At 45.1% G+C, this 27,747-nt stretch overlaps 1 protein-coding gene across 1 annotated transcript in view; it reads right to left on the reverse strand.

The window, feature by feature from the left end:
• The window catches only part of PAPPA2 (pappalysin 2), a 207,421-nt gene that overhangs the window by 16,651 nt on the left and 163,023 nt on the right, over window positions 1–27,747 (reverse strand). Inside the window, exon 20 of the mRNA XM_039881111.1 lies at window positions 18,940–19,011. Within this exon, the coding sequence (XP_039737045.1) occupies window positions 18,940–19,011 (72 nt within the window). The remainder of the gene's footprint in view (window positions 1–18,939; window positions 19,012–27,747) is intronic.

The following is a 27,747-nucleotide window of genomic DNA, read 5'->3' on the forward strand; positions in this document are numbered from 1 at the left end:
ATATGGAACCAAAAAGAGCAGACGGGAGGGGGAATTTGAAGGAAAATTGTCAGGACCTGCAGAATGGTCATGTTTGGGTAGAAGATCAACGGAGATGAAAGTTTATCTATGACATTTTGACTATTCAAATCATATGAAGCTTTTCTCAAAAAATCTGCTCATTAAAAAATAGCTAGAAAGAATCCTTATTAAATCTAAGGACTGGGTTGTGGGAAATGGAGCCTGATCAGTCAATAAACCCTGCCTACCTCACAGTGAGACGCTGTACACATTTTCTGTTTCCCTATAAACATAGGCCCGGCAGGTCCACACACTTTCTCTCCTGTCTGATTCCTGCCAGGCTTTCCCCCAACTCTTAGACACGACTATTTTACCACCCCCAGTAATATCCAGGCCCAGCTGAGATGAGGAATGGCAGGAGGGAGGTGTCATGTTTATTCTAGAATATTTTCTTGCCAATAGTCTTGTTTCTTTCAGCCCCGGTCTAATTTTTAGTTCCCGCTCCATGAACAGCTCCAGTTGGGTGGCTGATTGTTGTGGTTCTCGTCCTCAACCTGTCACGCCATCCTGGGTTTGTCGGCCCAGCTGTTCTGTTGTCCGTTAATTGGTCGGTCATTCGGTCTCACTTTCACCCATATGGAACCTATTCTCTGTGCAAGTGCCTTGTTTACATTCCCTTTATCTACGGGATGCTTGTCTGTGTGTCTTAGTCACTCATCCACGGAGAGGCTGCATCTGTTTCACATGTTCTCCGGTCTCCTTTCCTTGATCTCCGATCCTGGCGGAGGCAGGGTTCCCTGGCACGCCTCCTCGTTCTGTGGCTTCAAGCTTGCAAAGCCCGGGGAGGTGTCCTAACAGGTGGCCAGCATCCCGTGGTCTTCTCTCCGTCGAGTTTTCTAAAAGCCCTGCATTCCTAGTTGATGCGTTGTTTATTTGTTTTTCAACTTCTTTCCAGTTTAAGAACAGGGACTCCAGGATCAGAGCGCCAGGGTTCATTTACTAGTCCCATAAGTAAACGTAAACTCGGCCCCCCCGTTTCCTCATCAGTAACACAGGAATGATAATTATGATGGTGATGATCCCTCAGAGGATGCGCCTGGCATACAACGAACACTCAATCAAGTTATTAAGTATACTATGAGACCAGGAGCAATTTTTTTGTTTGTTTCCTGAGTGTAGTGAGCTTGAATACTCTACGGAGAGTTCCCTGTCTGTGAAGGTGGAGAACAGCTCGCCCAGGAGTAGCTACTGGATAACCCAGTCGTTTTTCCTCTCTCTGAACTACGATCAGCAATCCCAGGATCCAACCATTCATATGAGACAGAATGACAATATATACCATAGCCCTAAGCAGGCAAAATACATAATAATACAGGCAAAACACACAAAGTTATGCAAACTCCTCATCATCTCTCTCATGTCCTGTTGTTGATAGTTGAGGATCAGCAACACTGTAATTGTTTTTAATCCTCTGGTCTTTTTTGCTCCCATTGTCCCCACCTCCACAAGGAACTCTGCTCTCTCTGATAACCCCCTAACCAATGTACACATCCTTGCCATAATATCTGCACATCCTCCTATGCTTCTGGAAAACAGCTCACATACTGGGGGGGTCAATACAAATACGTATCTGCAACTAAATAAAAGAATAGTAAGGCAAAAAAAATAACTTTAACTTTGGCAAGTTTGGGACTTTGGAGCCCCACGGGGGAAACGAGTATTTGGGGGAGAAATAGGAGCATACGTAGCACCTCCAAAATTACACAGTGGCGGTAGCCACTTATTAAATAAAGCTGGCACATCTAGTTCTCTGTATCAGGGCATTTTTTTTTTTGCCCAGGTGAAATAAACATGAGCAAAACACATATTGCTATGGACTGAATTGTGTCCCCTGCAAATGCATATACTAAAGCCCAACTCCCAGGATGATGGTATTTGGAGGTAAGGCCTTTGGGAGGTAGTTAAGTTTACAGGATATCATGAGAGTAAGGCCCTTGTGATGGGATTCATGTCTTTTTAAGAAGGGACATTGTAGCTTCCCCTCTCTCTGTCATGTGACGACATAGTAAGAAGGTGGCCATCTGTACACCTGGAAGAGAGCCCTCACCAGGAAACGGCACCTTCATCTGAGACTTCTCAGCCTCCAGAACTGTGAAAAAGAAATGTGTTCATTGTTTATGTCACCCAGTCTACGGTATTTTGTCATAGTAGCCTGATCAGAATAACACATGTCTCATTTAGCGACTTCCTTAATTCAGCTATTTTTACTGATTTGTCAACCCAAAGAATCCCCAGAGATCCTATCTGAAAAGAGGGAATGTGAAAGAAGGTAAGAGGAGGAGGACAGGCTGGAAGCGGCCGTCACAGGGAGCCCAAAGAGGTACAAGTTCACTTGCTTCTGCTACTCAGTTTCTAGGCAATTCTGAGTGGGTCTGGCCCTCACACTGGGCATGCAAGGCATGAAACCAGGACAGGTGAAGCCGGCCAACAAGCTGGGCAGACCGCAGGCACTCTCAACTCAGCCACAGTGTCTTCAGGGTCCTAAGTGCTCCTTGGCCGGAGAGCATCCCCCGAAATCCAGCGGCTCTGCAGACAGGCACCACCAAGTTTAATGTTTCTCGCATTAGAAAGACTTCAGCTGAATCTAATCTCATTTTTAATTAGACCTCGCATTGCCTGGTGAGGCAGATTAATATGATTACCCATATTCCACTGATGGGGAAAATGAGACAAAGGGCCATCCCCCAAGGTCACTTGAGGAATGAGCAACAGAGGTAAAAATTAAATGTAAACATTTCAAACTTCCAAACCAGCGCGAGGGGAAGGACCTCATCGGGGAATGAGTTTCATCTCTATTTGTTTAAGATCATCCACATCTGGATAATGCACATTCAATTTACTACTTGGTTTCTCTAATTAAAAAGTAAATTTAAAATAAAGTACTAACTCTACTTTTGAACCTCAATATTCCATATTCGATGCATAACCAATTTACCAAAAAATAGATGCCAGGAGCAGTCAAAGAAGAGAATCAAATGAGTATCAGTTAGCCAAATGTGACTATATTGACTATTTATGGAACGTTTAATATTAAACTTGATCATGGGAGATGGGTAAAGCAAAGAAGAATTAAACATGCCCCCTGCCTTCTAGAAACTGCTCTAAGTGGACATTCGAAATAGGCACACCGACAAAAACATAAATGACACACACTTCCGACTGCATAGACAGGAACCAGGTGTTTAAGCATTATGTGTCGATCGGTTGTTGGCTAAGCTTATCTCACAGCCAACCGAGACACGAGCGTAAGAGGCAAGCCCACGGGGTCGTCATCTGCACTCTCCTCCAAACTAGTTAACTTCATTTTCAACTCCTCTCTCGTTATCACGCCCAGCATCCGAATGTCATCATTCTACTGCAGAAATGGTTTTCTATTCAGCCTCTTCTATCTCTTCTCTTTCCACTTGGTCGTCACATTAGTTCAGACGAGAGACAGTAAGGTGCTGACTCTCATGGTCCAAATTTGCCACCACGATTTTCTTCTTAAAATGTAAGTCCTATCACCTTTTCTCTATGACAGACATACTTAATGCACACCTGATATCTGTATGTTTCCTTAAGCTTCCCTGACTCACCTGTAGTGGCTTGAGACGACGTTCCGGTGAGTGGGAAGGTCAGCACAAATGATGCTCTACTTCTGATTCAAGGGACTCAGAGTTGCTGGCCTCCCTCCCTATTTCTTCTCTACCTCTTTGGAGGCCGCCCCGGGTTCCACATTTTGAGAGGACGGAGGAATAAGATAGAAGAGATGGATGTGTGCTCTAGAGAGTTGCAGCAGACTTCTTGTGAGTGAGAACTGCATCCTTTGTCACGTTAAGTGGCTGAGATGTCAGGGTTAGTGTGTGGCCACGGCCTATCCTGATTAATTCGTATTGTATTTATAAGCTTCCACTGGATCGACACTGGCTACAGGATAAAGTCCGAACTCACTGACTTGGCACACAAGAGCCCGAGCGATCCACCCTAGCTTAGCTCTGTAACCTCAAAATCACTCCATACCTGTTCATGCTCCCCAAGACCAGCTTTGCTGAACAGACCGATAGTCCTTGCTGTGATATGCCACCGGTTACGGGTGGGCGTTTATTATATGACGTTGTCATAGCAACATCTGAATAATACAGAAATTGATATCAGAAGCACGGTGCTGCCATATAAAAATCTAAAATGCGTGGCATTCGTTCTAGAACAGTGCATCAGAAAGGAACTGTGCTAGGCGGCTGTAAAAATGAAATGGCTCATTATGTAGTGGCAAAGTAGCCGATGAAATATTTCCCGCAGCTGGGAGGGAAGCTCTGTTAACCGTTACGATTTGCAGTTCAGAAAACCGACTTAGCAACCTGTTGGCTTTGGGTAAAGAGGACTTAAAGAGGAATATTACTAGGGCGAGTTAGTGGTCACTACCTTCCTTTGAGAAGGCAGTGTGAGAAGAGATGAGCGCAGATGACCTCGAGGCTGCCTCGCCAGCGGAACTGGCCGGGAACGCAGAGCACTAGAGATTCCAGGACGTGTAGTGCTGGAAAACAAAGCTGTTTCTCATCTCCAACCTGCGAAAGATGAAACTGAATAATGCTTAGTGCTAGAAAGGCTTTCTAAGACTGAAGTTAAGGCTTAACCTCAGGCAAAGACTAAATCAAAGGGTGGACCGTTGCCTCATTTGTTAAGAATTTTAGTTGAATTAAAGTGGCACCTAGGAGAGCCTTGCGGCTGAACAAAGTGACATAGAAAGAGAGATTAAAGACTTTGTCCCAGAGGAGCCTCATAAACTCAGAATACCTATAATTAAATCTTTAGAAAGAGAAACATCTTGAAAACACTTGCGAGGATAGCTCTTGGAATATGGATTTGACTTTAAATAAATTTGAAGTTAAATAAACATAAAACCAATAAAGTGGGTAAGAGTCGAATTGCCAAAAGTACCATCATCTTGAGTTAAAAGAGACTTACTGTTAAAGAACAACAAAAAAAGCATTTTGGGTCCGCTATGTTCCACCAGGAGAAAGCAGGCTGAGAACGCTACTTAGCTTCCAACAGGGGGATGTCCTCCAACACTCTCTTTTTGTGACTCAAGAGGGTAACGAAAAAGGGAGAACTTCCAAGACAGCAGAGCCGAGAGCCATGAAGATCAACAGACCAGGGATGAATCCAAAGCTATGAGAAGCACTCCCTACTCTTGGAGTAGGGGGTTTTGCAACTTTCCTCCGAGGGATTTCGGAATCGCTGTGGACCAGTGACTGTTACGTTCCTCATTATTCTCCTCGAAGGCGGCTGTTTATTTTAGTTATCTTGTTTCTGCTCCACTTGTGATTCTCTGCCTTCCACGCACCCAGTGGACAAAGCACAGCAGACTCCAGACTTAGAGAAGCTACCTGGCAACCTGATGTAAATCACGATAGTCTGGATTTCAAGAGTGATGTTTTGACCGGATAAGGCTTTTAGAGTGACCTGGGTAAGGTGGAGTGAATCTAACGCATGTCTATGACCAAGGAGGCTGACCGGCAGGTGCTCTTATATGTCCACAGTTCCTTTCATTCTCTCTCTTCCTTTGCCACGACTTAAGTATCAGCAGATGACAATTCCCCTTCTTACCGATTGGACCTAGCCATGTGGTTTGCCCTGACCAATGGAGCGTGAGTGCGTGTAACAATGCTACACTCAACCAGAGGTTTCGAATGTATGAACGTGGCTTTTCAGACACATCAAGTATGCCTGAACCCAACCCACGACCTAAAACAGAACCACTTTAGTCGACCTACGGATGCATAAATGAGAAATAACTTTTGTTATTAAAAGACATCGATATTTGGGGGTTATTTGTTATGCAGCATTATTACAGGAAAATTTGAGGATGGCATCATGCCATCTCCTTTCGCATCTTCGCCTGTCCATATGTTCCCATTTATCTTTCAAAACCCGCTTCAAACAGTTACCCCTCTACAAGCTCTTCTCCATATAACCAAGGCAAGTTATTTGCTTAATTCTCTGTGCTCCCATGTAACTTAGTTCATATCTTTGTGTTAGTATTCATGGGGTAGCAATTTAATCTTTTACCTCTACTGCATACCCCATGCTGGGAACTCCTTATTCATTTGTGTAATCTTGACACACAGTAGGCACTTAGTAAGTATTATTTTAAATGAAGAAATGAACAGATAGCCCTGAATAAATGGAGTGATCGTAGTTTAGTAACCATGATGTAAGTCGGGAAAGGAGGCTGGGACACTCCTACAAACCCTAGCCATCGGGGGGAGCAGCAAGCTTTCAGATTGAGAAATGGTCTGAGGCGCATACCAAAAGCTGGATGAGTTTGTTTGGCCGTGTTGGAATCTGGAGCCCCATTCCTGTAGCTGAGCTTGGAGAGGTGGGAAGAGGTTGCCGTGCATGCATGCATTGCACATTCCTGTTAGAACATGTTTTCTTTGGGGCTGCTGTGGTTTCTTTTCTCTTTTGTTTTTTTTCCAGCTTGGAAGCATCTCATGTTTGCAATAACAATAACAACAACAAAAATATGAGGCCGGCCCAGCATGGATCAGGAGGGCATTTGCACATGCGGTGGGTGTAGGGGGTAGGAAAAGGGGGCGGGAAGCGGAGGGAGGAGAGAAGAAAAGAAAAACGCAGTTGCCAGGAGCCGAACAGAAGAAGATGCCACGCACGACACGTGGCTGGCACAGGGGGCAGCGACATCTGCTCTCGATGAGGAGCCCTGGTGTGTGCGGCTGCGTGTGCCTGTGTGAGTGCGAGTGCGTGTGCGTGTGCGTGTGCGTGTGGAAGGAAACACGCAGGCGCTGAGCTGCAGGAAGCCTGCTCGTGGCTCCAGCCTCGCTCGTCGGAAACGTCACCGTGGGTCAGATCCGCAGCCGACTTCATCCTAAGAAGTACGTCGCGGGCGAGTTAGGCTGTGGAAAACAAGCCCGACAAGAGCCCCTCGCGCCTCCTGACCCGCCTGAATCTCTCTCCTGCCGAGTCCTCGTTACTGATCTTACACAGGAAGGAAAACAACGTATAAGGCCGAAGAGGCTCCCACGCTACTGGGGGAACAGAAGGCTGACTTAGGGTCCCTGGACTGGAGGTCCCGAGACGAGGAAGAGGCAATGAGTCTGTTTTCAAAAGAGTTGCCTGGTTTGGGGATTTTTTCGTTTGTTTTACTTTATTTCTATTTTTATTTATTTATTTATTTATTTTTAGTTTGGTTAAGCATTGGAGGGACCATTTTCTCTCTTATTCTTGTGACTTTGTTCGATGAAATAAAGGAAAAAGAAGGTGGGGGGTTTGTAGCTTCTACAGAGGCTGGGCACCCTCCTGACGGGGAGCTCGTGAAGGGTGGTTCCCCTAGGTGCTGGGCTGGGCTGCTGCCAGGCAAGCCTTGGAGCTGAGCTGTGGCCGGCCCCGTACACAAGGTTCGGGTGCCCAGGGTGAGTACCTGCACATAGACAGGTGCACCCTAAGAGACACAGAACCAGCTCAAAGCTGTAGACCTGAAAGGAATCAGACTCAGTGGAAAAGAGATAAGCAGAGGCTCTACTTCTCACCGATTCTCGCTACAGCGGTCCGTGGGTGCCGCCCAGCAGCTGCCTCGGTCAGAACGCCCATGGCCAGTGTGTAGGATGTGACGCTCACTTACAGTGTCGCCGTGCCTCAGCCCAGCCTTGCTCAGGAAGACGTCTCCCAGGGATGATAATCACGACGATAATTCCAAATGTGCATGTAGCATTTTAGTGTCTACAAACGCTACAAACGCTATCACAGACATTATCTCATTTGAGAGCAAAAGAATGTGATAAATCAACCAAGGGAGCTGTTATTTTCCCTGTGGAAGGTAAATGACTTCGATCGAGGTCACATACCCGAGGAGAAGAAAGGCGAGGTGTGGAACAAAGCTTCCTCCCTTCAGTGTGCAAATAGCTTCAAAGAGTTCAAGAGATCCTGGGAGTCCAAATCTCGCCCATCCCTAAGGTCCTAGTTCAAGGCCGTGCTAACCGTAGACTCGACAGGAACAAATGAAAAAGCATTTGGTAGAAAAGACTCTAAAAGGAGTCATAAAACTCAGGGTCTCAGCAATCTTTTTACTCCTCACAAGTTAGCAAATTCCCCTTTTCCCCACAGTAATCAATCCGCTTCTTAAAATGGTCACCCCGCTGCCAACACTCCGCAGTCTGTGGCTGCCCTCACCTTCCTATCTCATTCATTCACTCAAAAAATATTTATTGAGCATCTACCAGGTGCCAGACACTGTATCATTGTCCTAAGGACTTGAGATGTAACAGTGAATAAAAGGAATAAAGTTCCACGTGGTGGGGAAAATAGGCATTAACTGTAACAAATAATTACTTAGTGAATTAGAAAGTAATGGTCCTATAAAGTCAGGACAGCGTCAGGGAGTGCTATGCATTGGGGGAGAGCAGAGAATGAGGAAGGACAGTTATAATTTTCCATCAAATGATCGGAGAGGGGACATTGGGAAGGCTGCTTAAGCCACGGTACAGACTGGCTTTTACTCTGAGCGACGTGAGAAATCACTGGAGGAGTGTAGCAGAGGGATGCTGGGATTTCACTTACATTTTTACGGGGCCCATTAGCCGTTGTGTTGAGAACAGACCGCGGTGAGGCAGGCTAGTCATGAGAACAGCGTCAGGAGGCTACTGCAGTGACCCAGGTCCCGGAGGACAGGGTGGCAGGAGTTGAGATGGTGACTGGATTACGGATATATTTTAAAGGTAGAGCGAGAGGGATCACCTGATGAATTGGATGTGGAGGGTCAGAGAAAGAGAGGGGATAACATGACACCAGGAACTCTGTCCTAAGCAACTGGAAGAGCGAAGTCGCCATCTCCTGAGACCCGGGGCACGTCTGCGCAGAGAAATTAGAAACCGCGGCGCGCGAGCTCCCTGCCTCCCTCTGCATCTCACCTGCGGCTCTGCAGTCTTTATCTTCAGTCACTGGGGCCGCCTCCCCGCCCGACCCAGAGGCAATGGCATCTGTAGTCTCTTCTATGCCCTCGACCTTGGGTCGCCAACCCGTCGACCGGATTACGACCCACAGCCAATGCACATATTCGAGTCTCATCCCTATCAAAGGTCGATCACAGACACGGTTTTCCACTCGTTACTGCCCATCTCGCTCCTCGCACTGAGGTTAGACAGCAGAGAAACAGACGTGACTGGTCTTCCAGATAAACCTACAGGTGCTCGCTGGCTTTGAAAACTCGGTACCTGTATTACTTTTATAGAATGAAAATTAAGTTTAAAAATATTGCACAAGGATATAGCTAATAAGGGGGAGCTGAGATGTAAACTCATTAGTCGACAGCTGAAACGTGCATCGTTTCTATCTGCCCACACCGTTTGCCGCAGTTTGCAAATCACTGCAAAATCCATGACAGAGCCTCGCCCTTTTCTTTTTCATCTCTCACTGTCGGGTTAGTTAGAAGAACAGACACACAAATAGATACACATGCTCTGTAAACTTTAAAAAATAAAGCGAAAGAGACTTAATAGACTATCTCGCCAGCACTCGCTCATTATCAGAAGCACTTGCTAAAAGAATTTCTCTTAAAGGAATATCTCTTTTAGTAGGATGAATTAGAAACGATTCAAATTATATGAACTTTCTAAAAGAGCCTGCCTATGTGACTATTTAAGGACGGCATTATAGACGGGAACGTGGTGGTAAGTGGTAGACTAATCTGTGTTGTACAGAACATAAGTATAGTCTCGGCGAATGTACTGAGTTAGGTCTAGACTGCATTTAAAACACCTTTTAGAAACACAGATCGAAATGTTAGTGGAGCAAAGTCCCTATGAAAAGCGGAAAGGAGCAGAATTTTTTTTTAGAGATGTAACCTGATTAGATTTGCTTGTCGCTAATTCTTAGAACCTCAGCATAATGATCAGGAAGCACCTGGAAAGTCGGGCACGTTGAAAAAAAGAAGGCAGCATTTCTGTGACGTCAAGTTTGCATGTAGGCAAGTAACATTTAAATCATTCGCGAGGCTGGGCTGGCTAGAAACGAAAACTCGAAACGACAGAAAAATAAGGAAAAGCACAGAGTAAATCAGAAAAAGGGCGTGGTGGGAGGAGAAAAAGGGACAATCCGTGTCATCAAGAGCATTCATAGAGTGAGAAAGCGGCCCGCCCAGCAGGCCTAGACAAATGAAGCAAGATGCGGCCTGCTAGAAAGCCCACCGGGATGTCACAGCTTCGCTCCACGGGGGTTTCAGGCAGGCATCGCTTCTCATGCATGTTGTTTATCTAGATGAGGTTTTACAATTTGCACGGTTGTGCTTTGAATGTTTCCCTTTAAAAAAAGAAAAAAATAGCAAGGGAAAGAAAACAATGGTTTTTGCTTTCACAATGAAAACCTAGTCCTGATTACCATTCGGGAGTCGTCGGGCTTTCAGAGATCCCAGCTGGAGGATCTGAAGGCGAGCCCGGCCCGAATGAGGCTCTGGACGGGCCTGAAGACGTGCCCAGATTCTCAGTCTGGTGCAGACGGAACAAAGCTGGCGGTGAAATTCGCAAACACATCTCCAGGGGACTGGAATTTGGCAGCCCGTGAGCCTGGAAGACAGCTCCGACTTAAGCTAATTTTCGTTTTTTCTCTGGATTTTAACACGTCCAACACATATTTAGATTTAGATTCATAGGGACTACAACCACCCGACCAGAAGGGAAGGAGCTGTGCCATTATGGGCTGTGAGGCCGTCACTCTTCCCACTGTGATCAACCCCCTTCTTTTTATAACCCCTTTTCACCCACAGATACTAAGGAACTTGGCAAGGCCATAAAAGAAAAGTAAGCCCATATGATCTGTCCCCTGAGACACAGGGAATGAAAGACCTTTATACCTGATTTTCAAACCGCTGAAATACGGCAGAGTTTAATCGTTGGCTGTTATTTAAACGACGGAACATACATAAAAAGAGAACAAAAGGAGTTCGACAACTTCGCAGTCGCCCGGTGCTCGAGCGACACAGTTGGCATAGAACTTGGGTGTTCTGTCTATAGATATCATTTAAAAAAAGATTCGTTTTTCTATGTTCAATAAGGAATTTATGAAAACCTACTCAGGGTAGAGCGTTTTTTTGAAAGGCGAGTTGCAATTCCACCCGGTCCCACTTCGAAGGTCAAGTCTTGGGCACTTACTAGAACTAATTTGTGACTCTCTGGTGATGAAAAGGCACCCGGAAAGCGTGGGAACAGAGATACATCTTACAGACAAAAATGAGAAGAGAGCGGCTGACCAGGTTTCACTCTGAAGCTGAGGGGAAGAGAAAGGAGAGAGAGTTGGAATCAGAGACGAGACCTTAGTATCGCTGTGGACGATACTGTCACAACTGTCACTGATGGGCTATTTTTCTCAAACGCTAGGCCAGCAGGTCTCAAACCTGAGGGCATGTCGGAACCACTCGGAGGGCCTGGACCCCGTCACCAGAGTTCCTGACTCCGAAGTCCAGGGTGGGTCCCGAGAGCCTGCATCTCTAACACATTCCCAGGTGATGCTGCTGCCACTGGTCAGGGGCCACAGTGGTTCTCTGGGGGCTCAAGTCTCACTGCTACCATGTGGGGGTCCTGAGTCTCGCAGAGCTCGGTGGGCCTGACTTGCTTGGGTCTCAAAGGATTTCACCCTGGAGAAGATGCCCCTTCCTGCTTTCCTGCAGGAGGACCTGTACCCAGTTTAGCTGCCACAGGGAATGTGGGACTTCTGCACTGGACTGTCCCTGACAAGCACGTTTTCATTTCACCTTTTAGAATAAAGACCCCTGCCATTTACGGTTGCCCTGATAGGTTTTGCCACCCTGCCACAGAGCGTCACGTGGTCTGATATGAAGAGCAAGGACACTTCTATCTATCTATCTATTTATCGATCATCTCACATCTTGTCATAAAAAAACAAGGGGACAAAATCCTAACAAGGGACGAAGCCTTTTCTCCCAAAGAGCCCCACATCATGCGCAAGCCCATAATGATTACGATGGCTCAGGTATTACCCCACTCCCTGACCTCTGACCCCCCACTCAGATCTGTACGCAGGCTTTTCTGCACCCCGGAATAAAACACCTCTCTGAGAATGGGACCTTTTAGTCTGACTCCAGTGCCTCTCTACCCTTTCTTGGTTCAAACTCCGGGCAAGGAAAAAGGGTACAATAAAAGCTTGATTTTCATGCCATCATTTCCACCTCATGAATTATAGAGCGGCCCCTCAGCCCACAGACTTCCAGCAGCAAACCAGGCAGTGCCCGTGAGTGATCAAGAAGCACATGTCCCGGACACAGCTAGCAGGGCTACCATCTGGAACATAAACACCAAAAGCGAGAGGTCCAAGACAACACAGAAGAAAGAATCCGAGGAATGGAGGTAGCAGATGGAAGGAATTAGTGATGGGAGCACTGCTGGTATCGACGACCAGATGCATAAGGGCAACGAAGCTGCCACCGACCGTAAGTGAAGGCAGCCGCTCCGCCTAAGCCAGACCTGTCCCCGAGGCCTCACGAATCCCTCCCATACAAATTCCTATCACGGTAGTATCTCTTATGGTAACGGTACACAAAAATCTCTCTACCTGTTGCTTTAAGAAAGCACAATATACTGACATGACATTTAAATCCAGGGCACACTAGATTCACAGAGAAAGAGAACACCGGACCATCTTCTGTGTTTGAGATGGTAGAAAATGTTTAACCATGTCAGAACAAGAACGATACATATTTCATTAAAATGGTCCAAAGACTAATATGCCTTTTAAACACTTCTCTTTATAATCTTGTATAAACTCTGACATGTTCAGGATATTATCACACAGATTTACTTTAAATAGTTCGTTGAGTATTTTAAGCCCAGTATTTCGTATTCTGTTCTTATTGGGGGATGGTTGACTCTTCTCCATGTAAAATATTTACTACATGAAAATATTGACTACATTAATCTTTATCCTTCTCTTCTTAGGCTTAAAAATTCCATTTCTTTTGATTTCTCCCAAAGGTATATACTATCAAGCTTCTGATATTACCTTTGTTACCTTCAAATGTTCTTTATTTTTTAATGGCTAAGGAAGCCAGACCTAATGAGAAAACAGAATCAGATCAACGGTGAAAATGATGACAAGTCAATGAAATACTCAGGTTTTCTGTTGGTCTCACTCACACTTATTGTAGCTGGTGGTTTTAAGAACAGAATCACGCAGCCATCGTTATGATGAACCATAATTAAAAAAAAAAATTTCACTATTAAAACAATTCAGTCTTTTCTGGCTTGTAAGAATTTCAGTTTTACCGCTGTCTGCCAGACGTTTTTATCTCTGTCCTCGACCTTTCTGAACTTCATTTCAGGTGATTTCTTCACTTATTGAGCTATTGGAAAAGGAATCTTCCCTCCCCCCTCCCCAAGATATGAGCTGTGTTTACAATTACCTGTGCACGTCTTAATGCAGCCCTGCCCGGTGTTTCTCAAAGTGGAGGACCACCTCCATTAGAAGCAGCTGGGGTTATTTGCTAAAAAAGTGAATTCTTGGGCATTATGTCATATTTGATATGTAAGAATTGAGAGAGAAGGGAAGAATCTAAGGATCTGTTCTCTCTCTCTATCAAATATCAAAATGATTAAAGAGGGGCTCCAGAGAATCTTACTGAGCCATCTTTTACCAAATGCTCCTCCAAATCAGCTTGAACCCTCACTCTCTCAATGTATATGCACATATGCATGCATTGCTCGTCACTGTCTTTTGAAGATAAATAATGGAGAAAAAAAAGCATTACTTTTGCTTTGAATAACAGAAGTCAATCAGTATTGCTGATAAATGAAATGCCGTTAGTTTATCACACACTCAGTTAGTGTTTATTGAACACTCATACGATACTTGCACAACCTTTATCAGGTTCTGACTCATGTCTGCCCAGTCTTAGTCTTCTCTTGCCAACTACCGCTAGGATGGAGGTGGAGGTGGTAAAACCAAAAGCAGGACTGGTCTTGGGCTGATGCCAACTTAGGACGGTGCCAACGGATTTCCAAAGTGGAACCCATCCAGTGAGTTAGAAACCAAGGCTAACCATGAAGGCCCTAAATCTGAACAGGTAACACACACACAGGACACACAGGTACCATCAAGGTCGACATCTATGGAGAAGGCAAAAATCCCCGGAAACAAGAGCGGGTTTGCTATTATTCCTGAAAAGTCGGCCTGATCCACATCTTACTGAGGTGTGACTTCTCCAAAGACCACAAACCACAGCTGGGTCTTCAAAGTTTTCTGAACCTGGTATGACAAATTTAAAAGATACATTCTACCCATCTAATTTTAAATCTTAGGAAACCTAAGTTCGGAGCAGTGAACTGACTTGCCAGGAAATGTGGACTGAAGCTCGCGTCTGCGTCCGGACCCAGCCGGCTCTCCTCCTGCCACCTGACGCCACCCGCACTGCGTCCGCCACACGGCCTCCATATTCTACGCGTGACAGGGTTTCTCGTCTCTACTTCTCCTTTTTCTTTCCTACTTTTACCTTCTACCTCTAATTTTCATTGCTTCCTGGAAGACTGATGCATTTTTTTTTTTCCATTTTAAGACTCCCAAAGTCAAAGTTCAATTCTCTGTCCCTGCCTTTAGTGAACTAGGCCCAGGTGTCACTAAAAAATTAGGCCTCAATTTTTCATCTACGAAAGTGAACAAAACACATGGCCTACCACTCAGGAGCTTGCAGACTATTGGAGGGTTAGACCTATCAGAGTCTTGAAATAATGTGACAAGTGAGATGACAGGCATTGACAAGGATATGTATAAGAAACATATAGGAGAAATGTCAGCTAATTCGGAGAGATTTACTTGAAATTCCCTCGAAACCTTAAAAGGTTGTCTAAGTTTTATGGGAAGCCTCAAAAACATTATTTAACTGCAGCTACCTGAAATAAATAATAGTCATAAAGACATACACTGGGTATAAGTGGACTGCTTCTTGATTCTTAATATGTTGCTTCCATAAGACTCTGTCTCCACATAGTTATGTATACAATTTCTTAGGCAATATCATTACTAATATGTTATATTATTTGGCAATTTGTACAATAGCTTAATATCAACTATTTCACTTGATTCTCACAGGAATTCTGAGACAAAGCCAGGCAGATACTACAGACAGCTAACAAGTGTACAGTCAGGATCTGAACCTAATTCTCCTGACATCGTTCTGCCTCTGTCCTCCTCTGCAGCATTCTTTTTTGAAAGAACCAGCAAAAGGTCGAAGAGAGAATCAGAAACAGTAATCCAACATGGAGGCTGCTGGGAAGGATGGCGTGAACTTGCAAGAAACACATGCTCACAGAAAAAGCAGAGCCAAAGGTAGGCCAATGGGCACTCGATTTTAATCTTCCTGCAGGAAGGAAATTAATCATTTCTATCCAAAAGAAGCCTGTACGTGTGGTCTTTATTCTCAGCTGCGTTCCCTAGAAGACAAGACGCTCTTAGTTTAAATGGAACCTAGGACTGCGGACTTTGGCAGGATTAATAAACGCGACCTCATGAAGAAGGAAGGAAGGGAGGGAGGGAGGGAGGGAGAGAGAGAGGAAATAAAGACAGAGAGAAGATGACACATAAGATCTGATAATACCACAGGGTTCATGGATGGAGTGAACACTCCCTTTAATTATTACCCCACGAAATGGAGAATCTCTTTCTCTTTCTCGCTCCTTCATTTCCTCTCCTCCCCTCACTTCCCAGTGCAGATTAAGACACAAAGGCTCCACACCACCCAGCCGACCCAGGCCTGGAATTTACATTCGTTTGACTCCAAAACCTTTCCACCGCCCAAGATGCCAACCTTGCCCATCTGCGTCTTCCAGAAGAAACAGAAAATACCAAGAGTGTTCAGGTCAAGGCCCAGCGTGAGAAACGACCGGAAGCGTTTGCTATCGTGGGCGGCTCCGCACGGCGATTCCCGCCCTTCCCAGGCTACCGTGAAACGTGACCGGAATGGAACGTCTGAACGAGTCTGGATTCCAGACATGGGGGACGCTCACGTTCTCGCTGAGACAACGGGGACAGAAGTGGCAGTGAGAAGATGGCATTACGTGCACACAAATGTTTGAGAGGAAATCTCAGCGCTGTCCTTTCAAGAGCGCGAGAGGCACAGGGCGGCGGAGAACTGAAGGTGACGTCTCTGTGGCAGAGGGGATACGGCGCTAACAAAGGCGCACAAGTGACTTGAAAGGGGAGGGCGACAGCGTCACCGCCTTGGGCTCATCGAGAGCAATAAAAAAGGAGAGACACTGCTCTTAAAAGGCCAAGTGTCCAACGGGCACAGCTTGGAACTGCATTCTGCGTCGGAAAGCGAGAAATAGAAAGCCCTTTTGAGGTGCTGGGGGACGAGGTGCCTAACGGGAGCTCGGGTTCCTGTGCCGCACTCTGGCCCGCGTCCTCGCCCCCGCCAAGCCCTCTTCGGTTTCTCTCGCTCTAGGCCTGTTTTCCCTCCATCCGTCTGTGACGTTCTTCAGTTTCCCCTAATAGAGTCAGCTGACTTTTTCCAGTAAAGAATTACGCGTCTGCCAAGTTGCCCCCAGCACGTGCCAGTTTCAGCCTCTCTCCTCCTTGCCTTCCCCTTGTCGCCCCCCCTCCCCGCGTCTCTTAGTGTGAAGACCCAGGCCGTGCGGTCCCCCTTGTCCCCACCCCTCTCCCTTCCATTTCCAACAGGCGGTCATTGTCCTTCTTCTTGGCTGCTTCCTCTCTCCCTTCTAAGTGGTTTTCTCTCTTCCTAACCTTTCCTAGGAGATCGGATTTGTTCCTTCAAACCTTGTCCTATCCGGAGAGTCTCAGGAAATATTGTAGAAAAATCAGAATGTAAACGATATTAACTAGAATTTTTCCTGGACAAAGGAAGCTTCAAATTAGGGATCCACAGACCAAAAACCTTCTCGTCGGCTCCTGCAGTGACGAGGACCGTGGCTCTCAAACTTCAGTGGTCTTCAGAATCACCTGGAGGCCTGGTTAAAAGGCAGCGTGCTGGGCCCCACCCCAAGTCAGTGATTCAGTAGGTCTGAGGTGGGGCCTGAGAATGTGCATTTCCAACAGGTTCCCTGGTGATGCCAACTGTGCTGGTCCAGGGGCCACACTCTGAGAATCACTGTCAGGTGGTCAGGGCTCAGCTGTGCGTGGGAACGGTTCCTTGTCATATCAACAAAGGGACCGACAGAAGCCTAGGGAGCTCTAGATTAGGGATCCGGAGGATGTGCAGGGCACAGCGAGCAGGGGAGCAGGAGGAGGGCAGGCTCTGTGTTTACCCTTCTGGGAAACACCGAGCCAGCTCCAAGCCCCGTCATCCACCCTCCCACTTTCGATCACGCACTGAAGCAGCAGAAGGGAATTCTCAGGATCCCTTTGATCCCTTCCCAGTCCCCCAGCCCTTCGTCTGTTTATCTCCCTCCGTCCCTGGCCTCTTGATCTCCTTCTTACCCCTGCCCAGTGGATGAGTCACTCCCCTCCTCCCCACCCCACTGTCATCTGTTTTTCTAATGATGGCAGAAGATGAGCTGTTTTGTTGGCCCACCCGTAACAAAGCACACTCCATGCTAGCATTTTTCCTGATGCATTCTCAGAGTGCTATTTTTCTGGTCTCGTTCCCCTACCCAGTTTTCCTTTGTCTGAAGCCCCACCCTTTCCCCTTCTTTGGCCTCATGTAGATCCCAGTTTCCCAGAAGCAGATCAAGAGAAACAGCGATACAGAAGAATGGAAGGACCAGCATGCATATGGGCTGGGTGTGTGTGTGTCAGAAATCAGTGGCCATTAAACGGCTCTCTTTAGCCCCCAAGCTGCAGCCAGAATGGCCCAGGTATCTCTAATAAGTGGCTCAATTACTGCCAGTGAGAGATTTGCATGACAAAACCTGTCGTGAGACCAGAGTATTTGTATTTGTCACTGGCTATTCCCAGGGTGAGAGGGCTTAAACGAGGTGTGTGCGTGCGGTACTCCACCCTCCTCTCATGTCAGGACTCTGGGGTCCCCCTCCATCAGCAGGGCCCTGCCTTATTCATGACTCTTTCCTGCAATAACTCCTGTTGATCTAGTTGAGGAATTCACGGCACCCTAAGTCCTCCCAGTAGAGGATCCCCCATGTGAAGAAGTAGACAGGATTCTAGCAAAGGTCTACTATGCATTACTCAGCAGTGGGTTACAGACCTACCTCCGAGGCCGACATCACGGATGCCTATGTGACCCAGATAGTGGATGTCCGTTAGGGGAATGTGCTGGGTGGGGGCCTCAGGGAGGGGTGAGGACCACGGTGACCTGAAGAGCAAGTAGCTGCCCTTCCAGGATTGTAGCTGCTACTCAGATCTGGCTAATGATTGCCATGGTTTACAGATATTCTTGTTTTTCAAGAGGAAAGTCTTCGCACGAAATGTTTTATATTTATTTTTGTTTGAAGTATGTGCAATGTTATATATACACTTATGAATTTTATGTGAAAATCTCAATTTTTAAATGTTGGCAACCAAGACAAAATTGTTTTTAGGCCTCGTGTTGGCCAAATAAACCTGTCTGTGGGCCATTAGTCTGCAAAAAAGAAAAAAAAAACAACAAAAACCCTTATCTTACTAAGCTCAAGCAAGGCCCAGATAGAGAATCCCAAAACCATAAATAATTCTGATTTGCTTTTAACTTATTTTTTTATTAAGTCATTTAAAATGAAACCCTGGAATTTTGCTTTTTTAAAAAAAGCCAAAAGCAAACCAAAAATCCTAATATCTGTAATTGTGGGATTGTGGAGATGAATTTAAGAAATTAAGCAAAAGGCATAGGAATGGAGAAGCGGGTGGAGGGTAACTTGAATGAGAAAGACTCGAGTCTCTGCGGGTTAAGCCGACCGGAGAACTCGGTCTGGGTTTGGGGAAGGGGAGGTGGCTTACCTCGCAGGACTGGATGCAGTGGACCAGGACGGGATCTGGGTGCCACTGACGCCGCCCAGTGCACACGATGCTCTGAAGGAGAAGACAGAACGAGAGCCAAGATGCCAGGTCAGTGAGAGGAGGGGCACATCCTGAGCTTACCCCACCAGCCCGACCCTGTTCCCCAGGGAGCGAGACCCCGAATGTGCCCCCACGAAGAAGGCCAAGGACATCTGGTCTTTCCCAGGGACCCGCTAATCCTGCTGGTGGCACCAAGGCAGGAACTCTCCGTGGAGGGAGCTTTTCCTGCTCCCCACCCTCCATCTTCCTCCCCAAGGTGTCGACATTGCCAGAGCAATGGGGCACGTGTGGTTGCAAAAAGGCCTGTCGGCACTATAATGAGTTTAACGTGATTTTAGGCACAACGTTGGTTCCCTTTGTTTTGAAATTTTAAATAACATTACGAGGAATTGTGCTTTCTCGATTCCAGAGAGAAATCTCAGGAATCCCAGATCACATGACGTAAGTGCCCGAGCAAGGCCTGGAGGCTGAATGGCCCTCTGCACCTCTTGTGAGCGCTGTCTTTGCCTTCCTCGTCTACGCACACAACCGACAGGGTTAACACGAAACCAGCGGGGCTCGAAACGGCCCCGACGTTAAGCCCGTGACAGCGAAAACACGTTCATGCTAGAACACAGGTGACTGTCTCGTTCTCAACAGCCATTTCCACAGGCGCATTTAAACAGCCGTCTACTCTTCATTTACTCGAACTCATCTACTATAACTTATTTCATTGAGCTTTTGCCTTTTAATTTTTGTATTTTGAAATTTCAAAAGATATACTTCAGGTAAAAAGGAGGTCCCCTTTGAGGTTTCCCAGACAAAGGAGATTCTCTCCTCAGCCTGCTACCAACCCCCGCTGTTGCAGACTTTCATCCTCCCATTTTAACTCGGCATGATAGGAATTCGATGTAATGGTAAGAAAAATAATATGTGGTGAGACATGAACTTTACACAAGGTAGCACCTCCAGTAATTGGGAATTACACGCTCTATAATGCTAAGGCTGCAATAATCAGATTGGAGACATTTGCATATGTTAATATGTAGGTGTCTGAATATACACCTTGTAATGAGAAGGGAGGATGGGAATCTGCAATATTTTCCTGGAGTTATTCCGCTATAAACTAAAACTCCTCAGCTCCCCTAAAGAGAAATAAATACTACAAATCCTTCACATTTTGATATTTAAAATTCCATATTGTAATCATATAGACGGTGACTTGCCTTACATTATCACTAAAAAAAAAAAAAGGATTATTAAATCTATGTGTGGAGGTTTTTTTTAACACTTTAAAAATTCTAAAAATATATTGCAAAAAAAAGAGAAAAAAGCCTGCCTTGACTTCTAATTCTTTTTCTCCAACATTCTTTTCTCCTATTAGTTCCCATTTCTTTTTTCACTTCTTTGTATTTTTATGTATTTTTATATCATGATCGTGTCATGTATGTTCACAGAATAAAAATATAAAAGGCATAAAAGGGTACATGACCCCGTCCCTGCTCCTGCTCCCACCACCGGGTTCTGTCTCACCTATTTTCAGTTCTTTTTTGTATCATTACAGAGAGAAAGAGAGAGAGAAGAAGGCAGGCAGATAGACAGACAGACAGACAGACAGACAGACAAGGGACCAGTTAAGAGTGATTAGGATGACCGTAAGGCTGTATAAAGACTATTGCCTAGTTAAACGCCTAGTTAAAGGTCACAAGACTGATGGTTAGCCAACATTAAGATGTAACACAACATTGCTCAATTGTTTTTTTATTCCAATAGTTGCTTGGCAGAATCAGACCACAGGGTTCTGCTGCCTTCCATGACTGACGATTTCCGTATTTCTATAGATGCATGCAACCTACGGAAACCTCAGCGTTATTCTGCAGATTTGGACCATAGTATATTACCCTGCTGTTTGCTTTTCAGTTCCTATCCCCCTCCACCCTCCAAGACCCTCTCGTCTACTCATCCCCAGTGATGAGACAGCCTGGGTGCCTAGAGACACAGCCAAACTGAGAGCAAGCAATTCCATGCTCAAAACTGATGAAAAAGACCTTTCCATGACTCATGACTGAGTGATTTATTTTCCCGTTGAGGTGTGGCAAGTGGCACTGTAGCCGTTATACACAACTGCATCCTTCGAGAGAACACTTTGGTAGGGGCGGGGGTGGGGGGCGCGGAATGAAGGCACGGATTAGGATGGCAGGAGAAGAAGGGAAGCTGAGACCACCCAGCTGGAAGTTATGGCTCCAGGAGGGCACTCTCTTCTCTTTTTCTTCCTGCCTCTCTCTTCTTCTTAAAACATTTTGTTTTTATTTCAATAATTATTAATCCTTTGGGGAAACATTTGGGGAGAAAAAGTCAGAAATTATAAGATTTCTTTTGACTGAGCACTTCTGCTGAAGTGGGGAATTGAGCAAGGGATGTCATGCAGAATCTTTGCAAACCTAACTTGTCTAACCGCAGGAAATTCTTATTAATTTGTCCCTTACTAATTTGTAATTATAATATACTAAAATAAAAAGAAAAGCATTGTCTGTGAAAAGTGGATTTATGAAGCAAACTACGAAGGGAAATGAGATGTTACGATGGCTGCCCTTGTACTTCAGAAAGAAACACTTTCAAATACAATTGAGAAAAATTTCATTCGCTCGCAAACAATTGCCACATTTATGCATAGAAAAGAATCTTGCCATGAAATCTGGTTCCTGAAGGAACACTTCTTGACAACATAAGTCGAAATGTTAACTTTCCTGTTGTAAACAGGAAAGTCATGAGATATAATAAAATACCCTCTTGACAGAGTGGACAATCATAAAAATGTAACCTGGGGTAGGCCTTTTGGAAAAATCAGGTTCGCCTTGAAAAATGGCTCTGTGGAGGTGGACGCCATTCTCCTCTCCAGGCTCTTGGGTTTCACCCAGCAACCTCCTTCTGAGCAAGGGATGCGAGGAGTCGTGCCTGAGAAGATCTGGGGATGAAAGTAAGACAATATCCCTCCCCTCAAGAATTTTACATGTTCAGCGTGTGAATGACCGAAGAAAACAATGAAGACGAGGAAATACAGGGATGAGAAAAGCTCCCGGTGCTCCCAGCAGAAGTTTGAGGATTGTCCACACCTTCCGCTCAAGCGCCCTGGACATCAGGCACCGGGTTCTGCCGAGAGGTGCAGGAGGGCAGTCGGACACGTAACTCTGTTTCTCAGCATAAGCAGTGGCATTTGGCTGTTTCCTGCCTGTCCCAACTGCCAAATACCACTGCTCCGTCACCTTGACTGGCAGGCATTTACTGGACTGCCCAGAAGCCCTTTTGTTCGACATGCTCTCTGTCGGGATATTTCTGTGCTGATGCCATCACCATAGAAAGGTCTAGATCTCGGTTTGTAACAGGTGAGTGAGGAAGGCACCATTACAACAACAAAAGCCCAGAAAGTCCACTTGAGAATTTCAACCCTCTACCTCTTATTTTCCACAACCAGCGTGCCCTTGAAACTTTGAAAGTAATCGTATAATTTCATCCTTACTCTGTCTCACAACCAAAGCCTCTTGAAATTGCTTCTTTAGCCAGAAAAGTTCCAATAAGAAACACTGAATTGGCCACAAAGTTTCTTCCCAGCCCCGTTTGTAAAAGGAACAAATGATGTACGCATTTCTGTCTACAAAACCACACCCACACACGCAGCGTGCACGTACACACACACAGCGAGTATTCACTTTTTCTCACAAAGATAGCTGATGATATCTTTTCAGATGAAGGAAGTTTCCGAAGGTAAGATTTGTACGGACTGAATTGAAATGCTATTTTTAATTAATTCAGAACTATGTGCTAGACACTGTGCAAGACATTTTGGCAGTATTATTTTGAATTTTTATTTAAAAAAAAAAAACCCTGCAAGATAGATACTACCATCCCCCTTGCTGATGAAGTAGACAGAGGCCCAAAGGTAAGTCACCCAGTATTTGAACCCAGGAGGACTTCTCTCTACTTTTTATGCCAGTTGCTGTTTTGAGTTGTTTTTCATCAAAACCCCAGGCTACCTAAGTCCTCAGAAATTCTTCCTTAATGAAAAGCATATTATTCTAGGAGTCAGGTATCATTTGTAAGAATAAACACCAGCAGAACCCCCAGAAAAGGCAAATAAACTTTGCAGGCATCTAAAAAGTATACTCGATTGGTCATCAAAAATGAACTCTTCCACAATAAGGAAAAGCAGTAATATCGGGGCACATTTCTCCAAATTATTTTTGTTAGATTTCATGGGGAGGGAGGGAAGTGTGGGGATGTGGGAGTTCTCATGGTTGAGAACATCTAATTTATCAGTAAAACGAGGATAATAAAATCTTCCTTTCTAAATGTATTGGTTTATGGTAAGATTCTAATAAAATTATATATATATTATATATATATAATAACATATATAATATTATATATATAATATATAACATATATTATATATGTTATAATATATATAATATAATATATATTATCTTTAAAGTTGTGTGTTATATATATTATATCATATTATGTATATATAATATAACATATTATATTGTATATAATATAATATTATATATAATATTATATTATAATATAATATAATATATTATATATATATAACATACACAACTTTAAAGATAATATTATATATATAATATATATAATATTATATATATATTATATTATATAACATATATAATATATTATATATATATAACATACACAACTTTAAAGATAATAAAGTGTTCTTCAAATGTAAGATATCACTTTTATTATAAAGAATAAAGGCATTGGAAGCAGACTAGAGAAAACAGTACAATTTAATCCAATTGCTCTTTAGTCTTGCCAGACACAAAAGTACGTGAAGCATGAGAGTTAGCAGGGACTTGCATGAAATGGGAGTCTGCCATTTACTAACCATATGAACGGGGCTCCAAACCAGTGTGCTTATACGGTACTTAACATGTGGATGCTGCCAGGATTCTATTTCGTAATAGCAGTGTTTCTCAAGGCATGACAGTTGAATTAGCTGGATGCTAGGAGGATGAGTTGGGGAGACATACTCCAAGGCACGGCAGGCCTCTCGGAAGAGTGGACCCTGGTCTGTTCCTTTTACAAACTGTCCAAGTGACACTTTGGACACCTTAAGGACACCAAAATCTAAGCTTGAGTACAAGATGGGTCGACCCCCAAAATAAATCAATGTAGGCTATCAGCATTTTACTCAGTGAAGAGTTTCATTGGATACAACTGCTTTGGTTTACAAGGCATTCATTCTAAGTTATGAGGACAAGGTCAGATTTCCCACCCCGCGTGAGCTATCGAGTGCCACAAAATGGCAGAATTCATGAGCTTATGTATGACTGGTATATAATCTCATCTGAGGACCTGGGAACGTAAGAGCAATAACCTCATCATCACTTCTTTTTCTAGTCTAATGGAGTTTCAACTTCCTAAAAATGAAGCATCCTATGTCAGTGTCGTTTGTAAGCGATACTCCTAATTTCAGGATATCCCGGAAGGAGCTGAGAGAGCACAGGGAACGGCCGTTTAGCCACCGCGATGGCCAGTGTTAACTACTCTGGGGAATCCTTTGGTTTTCTTCTGGCATAAAGAATATTGATTTGGGGGTTCAGGAACAAATGAAAATGTAGTCATATTTTTAACTTTTGAAATTCTGACCTTTGGGATTTTTTTTTTTTTTTTTGAAACGAGTTGCTCTTATAAGGTTAGGGTGAGGCTCATTTTGTGTTACCTCGATTCTTCCCCGATACTGTGGAAGTAGCTAATTTAATGACTTCACTTTGTTATCACACAGAAATACGACACAAGTCTCAAGAATGCCACTTAAGTAATAGTGCCTCTAACAATGGTGCAAATTGTGTACAGGTGCCACATAGTTTGGCTGTGCCTTCGAATCGTAAAGTGGAAGGCAGTGTCATGACAGACGAGAAGAGGTAGGCAGAAGAGAGGGGAAGTCACACGTCCCCAGTGAGAATGGCACCTGAGCGAGGAAGGTTACTACGCATCAAGCATAATGTTAAAAATTTTTATCTATGTTTCTCCTCTGATATCATATTAACCTTATGAGATAAGTAAAATGCCTATTTACACACCAAGAAATGGAGGCTTAGAATAGTTAAACTGCCTGAGGTTATGAAGCTGGTGAATAACAGCAGACATGAGTAAAAAATAAGCTTTTTAAAAAAAAAAAAAACACATTTTATTTCAAGGTCTATAGCGTTTCTGTGATTGTTATTATCCCCACAATCATAACCTGGATAAATGATTTTCCCAAACCAGGGATTTACTGACTAGATCATAGTCAAGATAAATGCAGTGATACGGATGATATCGTTTGATGTTTGGTTTAAGTTGGAAAAAACATTCTGCATTTTCTCTCTGGGATGGGCATCTGAAATTGACAAGGCTATGATTACACACAGCCGTACAAAGCTGCTCAAACGTGCCCAGTTTGAGGAAAAACATATACATTTACTTCTAAAGTAGAAAATGGTGCTACAACAATTTCTTATTCAACCAAAGTCCTGGGCACTGAGAAAGGCACTAGGAACATGCACGCAAACGAAACGCTATGGAACAGAGGTAAGTAAATAATATTGACGCCCTTAAAGGAGAGTTCAGAAAAGGGAGGCTTTGATAAAACAGAATTTGGCTTTCCAGTTTGGAAACAGTCAAGCGTCTGTAACTGGCACCTCATGAGGACACGTGAACTACTCTGCTCCCAACGGTCCTTTGGAAAGGCAGCAGTGGGAGACCCTGTCGCTGGGGGCCCGCACTCAGGCGCGCACACCCTGCATCCACCAGCGGCTCTCACCGGATGCCTCGTGAAGCGAAGCAGAATGGTTCCTGAAGCAGCTTATTTTGCAAGAGAAAGAAAGGGGTCCTAAACGTCCCCAGCCTTTCCGCCTTTAGCTGCTCATAGAGAAAGAGAAGTCTTTCATCATAGCAAGCCGAGTTTAAGGAAAGGTTCTAGCATCTAGCACTGCATGAAGCGTGAGGCTGAAGCTCTTTCCTCGGGCATGGTGACTCCAGCTGGACCTTCGCAATAGACTGGTGGAAGGGACGAAGACTCCGGAAAGGCCACGGGATGCGCCAGCCCTCTGAGATGTTCCCCTGCTTTCTCCTCGCCCCGCCCTCAGGCTCACCGTGCGCCCCGCCCTGCCCAGGGTCCTTAGTTTTGGCATCTGAAGCGGGATGCGGTATGCCCACAGGATCAGGCCTACCTGCCCCTCCCCATCTCATCCTCCTAGCATCCATACCCAGGATTCAGCCACACAGAACTTCTTACCAGTCCTTCCGCTCCAGAACATTCCTCTTGGCCATAGTTTAAGACCCAGAGGAAGAGCTTTCTGGTCCATCGATCCTTCCCAACGCCCTGAAGCTCCTGAGCAGAAGAGCTAGCTGCTTCCTCTCAGGTGTTCCCACAGCACTGCTGCCACAAGCAAACCACGCCTCGTGTCGCATTGTCATAAATGTCTGTCTCCGTGGCCAGATTGTGAGTCTCATAAACAGGGCGACTCTTATCCTTTCATCTCCGTAGTCCCAGCACTTAGCACGGTTCCAGGGCACAGAGTAAGCCCCGTAAATGTTTGTCGAATGAATGAATGACTGAATAGAGTTGCGTTACCCCCCCGCCGCCTCCACCCGTGAATCATACTTAGAGTACTTTTTCCTAATCCTCCTGCTTTGACACAAAAGCCTGCTGATAATACAGCATAATTCACTGTGAGGAAAAGGGAGCAATCTGAGATGATTTCCAGAAGAAGCGTGCTTTATCTCTAGGGCCCATCTCCTGGCGACGCCATGGGGACAGCCTTCCAAGGGTTTTGTTTGCTAGACAGTCTAATAAGGCAGCCAATGTCCTCGGCTTTCTGAGATCTCGCCCTCCCCGTATAAGAAGAAATAACTAACCTACCACAAGATCTTCCCCCTTCACATCTCATATAGCCTTGTAAAAAAAAAAAATGTACTTATAAATATTTATTGAGCACTGACTACACACTAAGCACTGTTTTAGGATCTGGGAATGTAATAGTGAACTCACTGAGCTTTTTATTCTAGCCGCAAAAAGAGACAATAAATAAGATAAATAAGTAAAATCTATAATATGTCTGGTAATGATAAGTCCTTAGGAGAAAAACGAAGGATGGAAGAGAAACAGAACATTTTAGGGAGTTAAAATTTTCGAGTGGTTAAAGAAGGCCCTCCTGACATTCGAGTGAGATCCGGAAGGACGCGAAGGAGCAAGGCACGTGGATACCGGGAGAAGAGCCTTCGGAGCAGAGGGGCCCACAGCGCGAAGGGCCTGGGGGTGGCGGCTGCCATGTTCGAGAATCAGCCAAGAGACCATTGTGCCAAGATTAGAGCGAACCAAGGACACATGCAGAAGCTGAAGTCAGAAAGGCAAAGGTGACCTTCGGAATAAAGGAGGCAGCTCAGAAGCTTCCGGAAGGATCGAATGTGTGGATGTTGACATCAGTAAGGGGTATGACAGGGGTATCAGCTAAGGTGACTATGGCCCAGGAGCTCCAGTGTTTAAGAAAGAAGGGGACCTCAGGGTCAGAAGATGACCACAGCGATGGGAACACTGAGCGGTTTAGCCTGCGGCATTCGGTTCAAATGTGGGTGACGTGAGAGGGGTTTGGAAGTAGCCCTGAAGAGAGAGGCAGACAGCGGCCCCCTTGGCAGGCCCGGGGGCAGGAGCGGGGGTGAGAGAGAACGCAGAGCCCAGGGCCTGCGGGGTGGGGAAGGCAT

The sequence above is a fragment of the Pteropus medius genome, unplaced genomic scaffold (assembly GCF_902729225.1).
Source record: "Pteropus medius unplaced genomic scaffold, Ma_sr-lr_union100, whole genome shotgun sequence".
NCBI classification, from domain to species: domain Eukaryota; kingdom Metazoa; phylum Chordata; class Mammalia; order Chiroptera; family Pteropodidae; genus Pteropus; species Pteropus medius.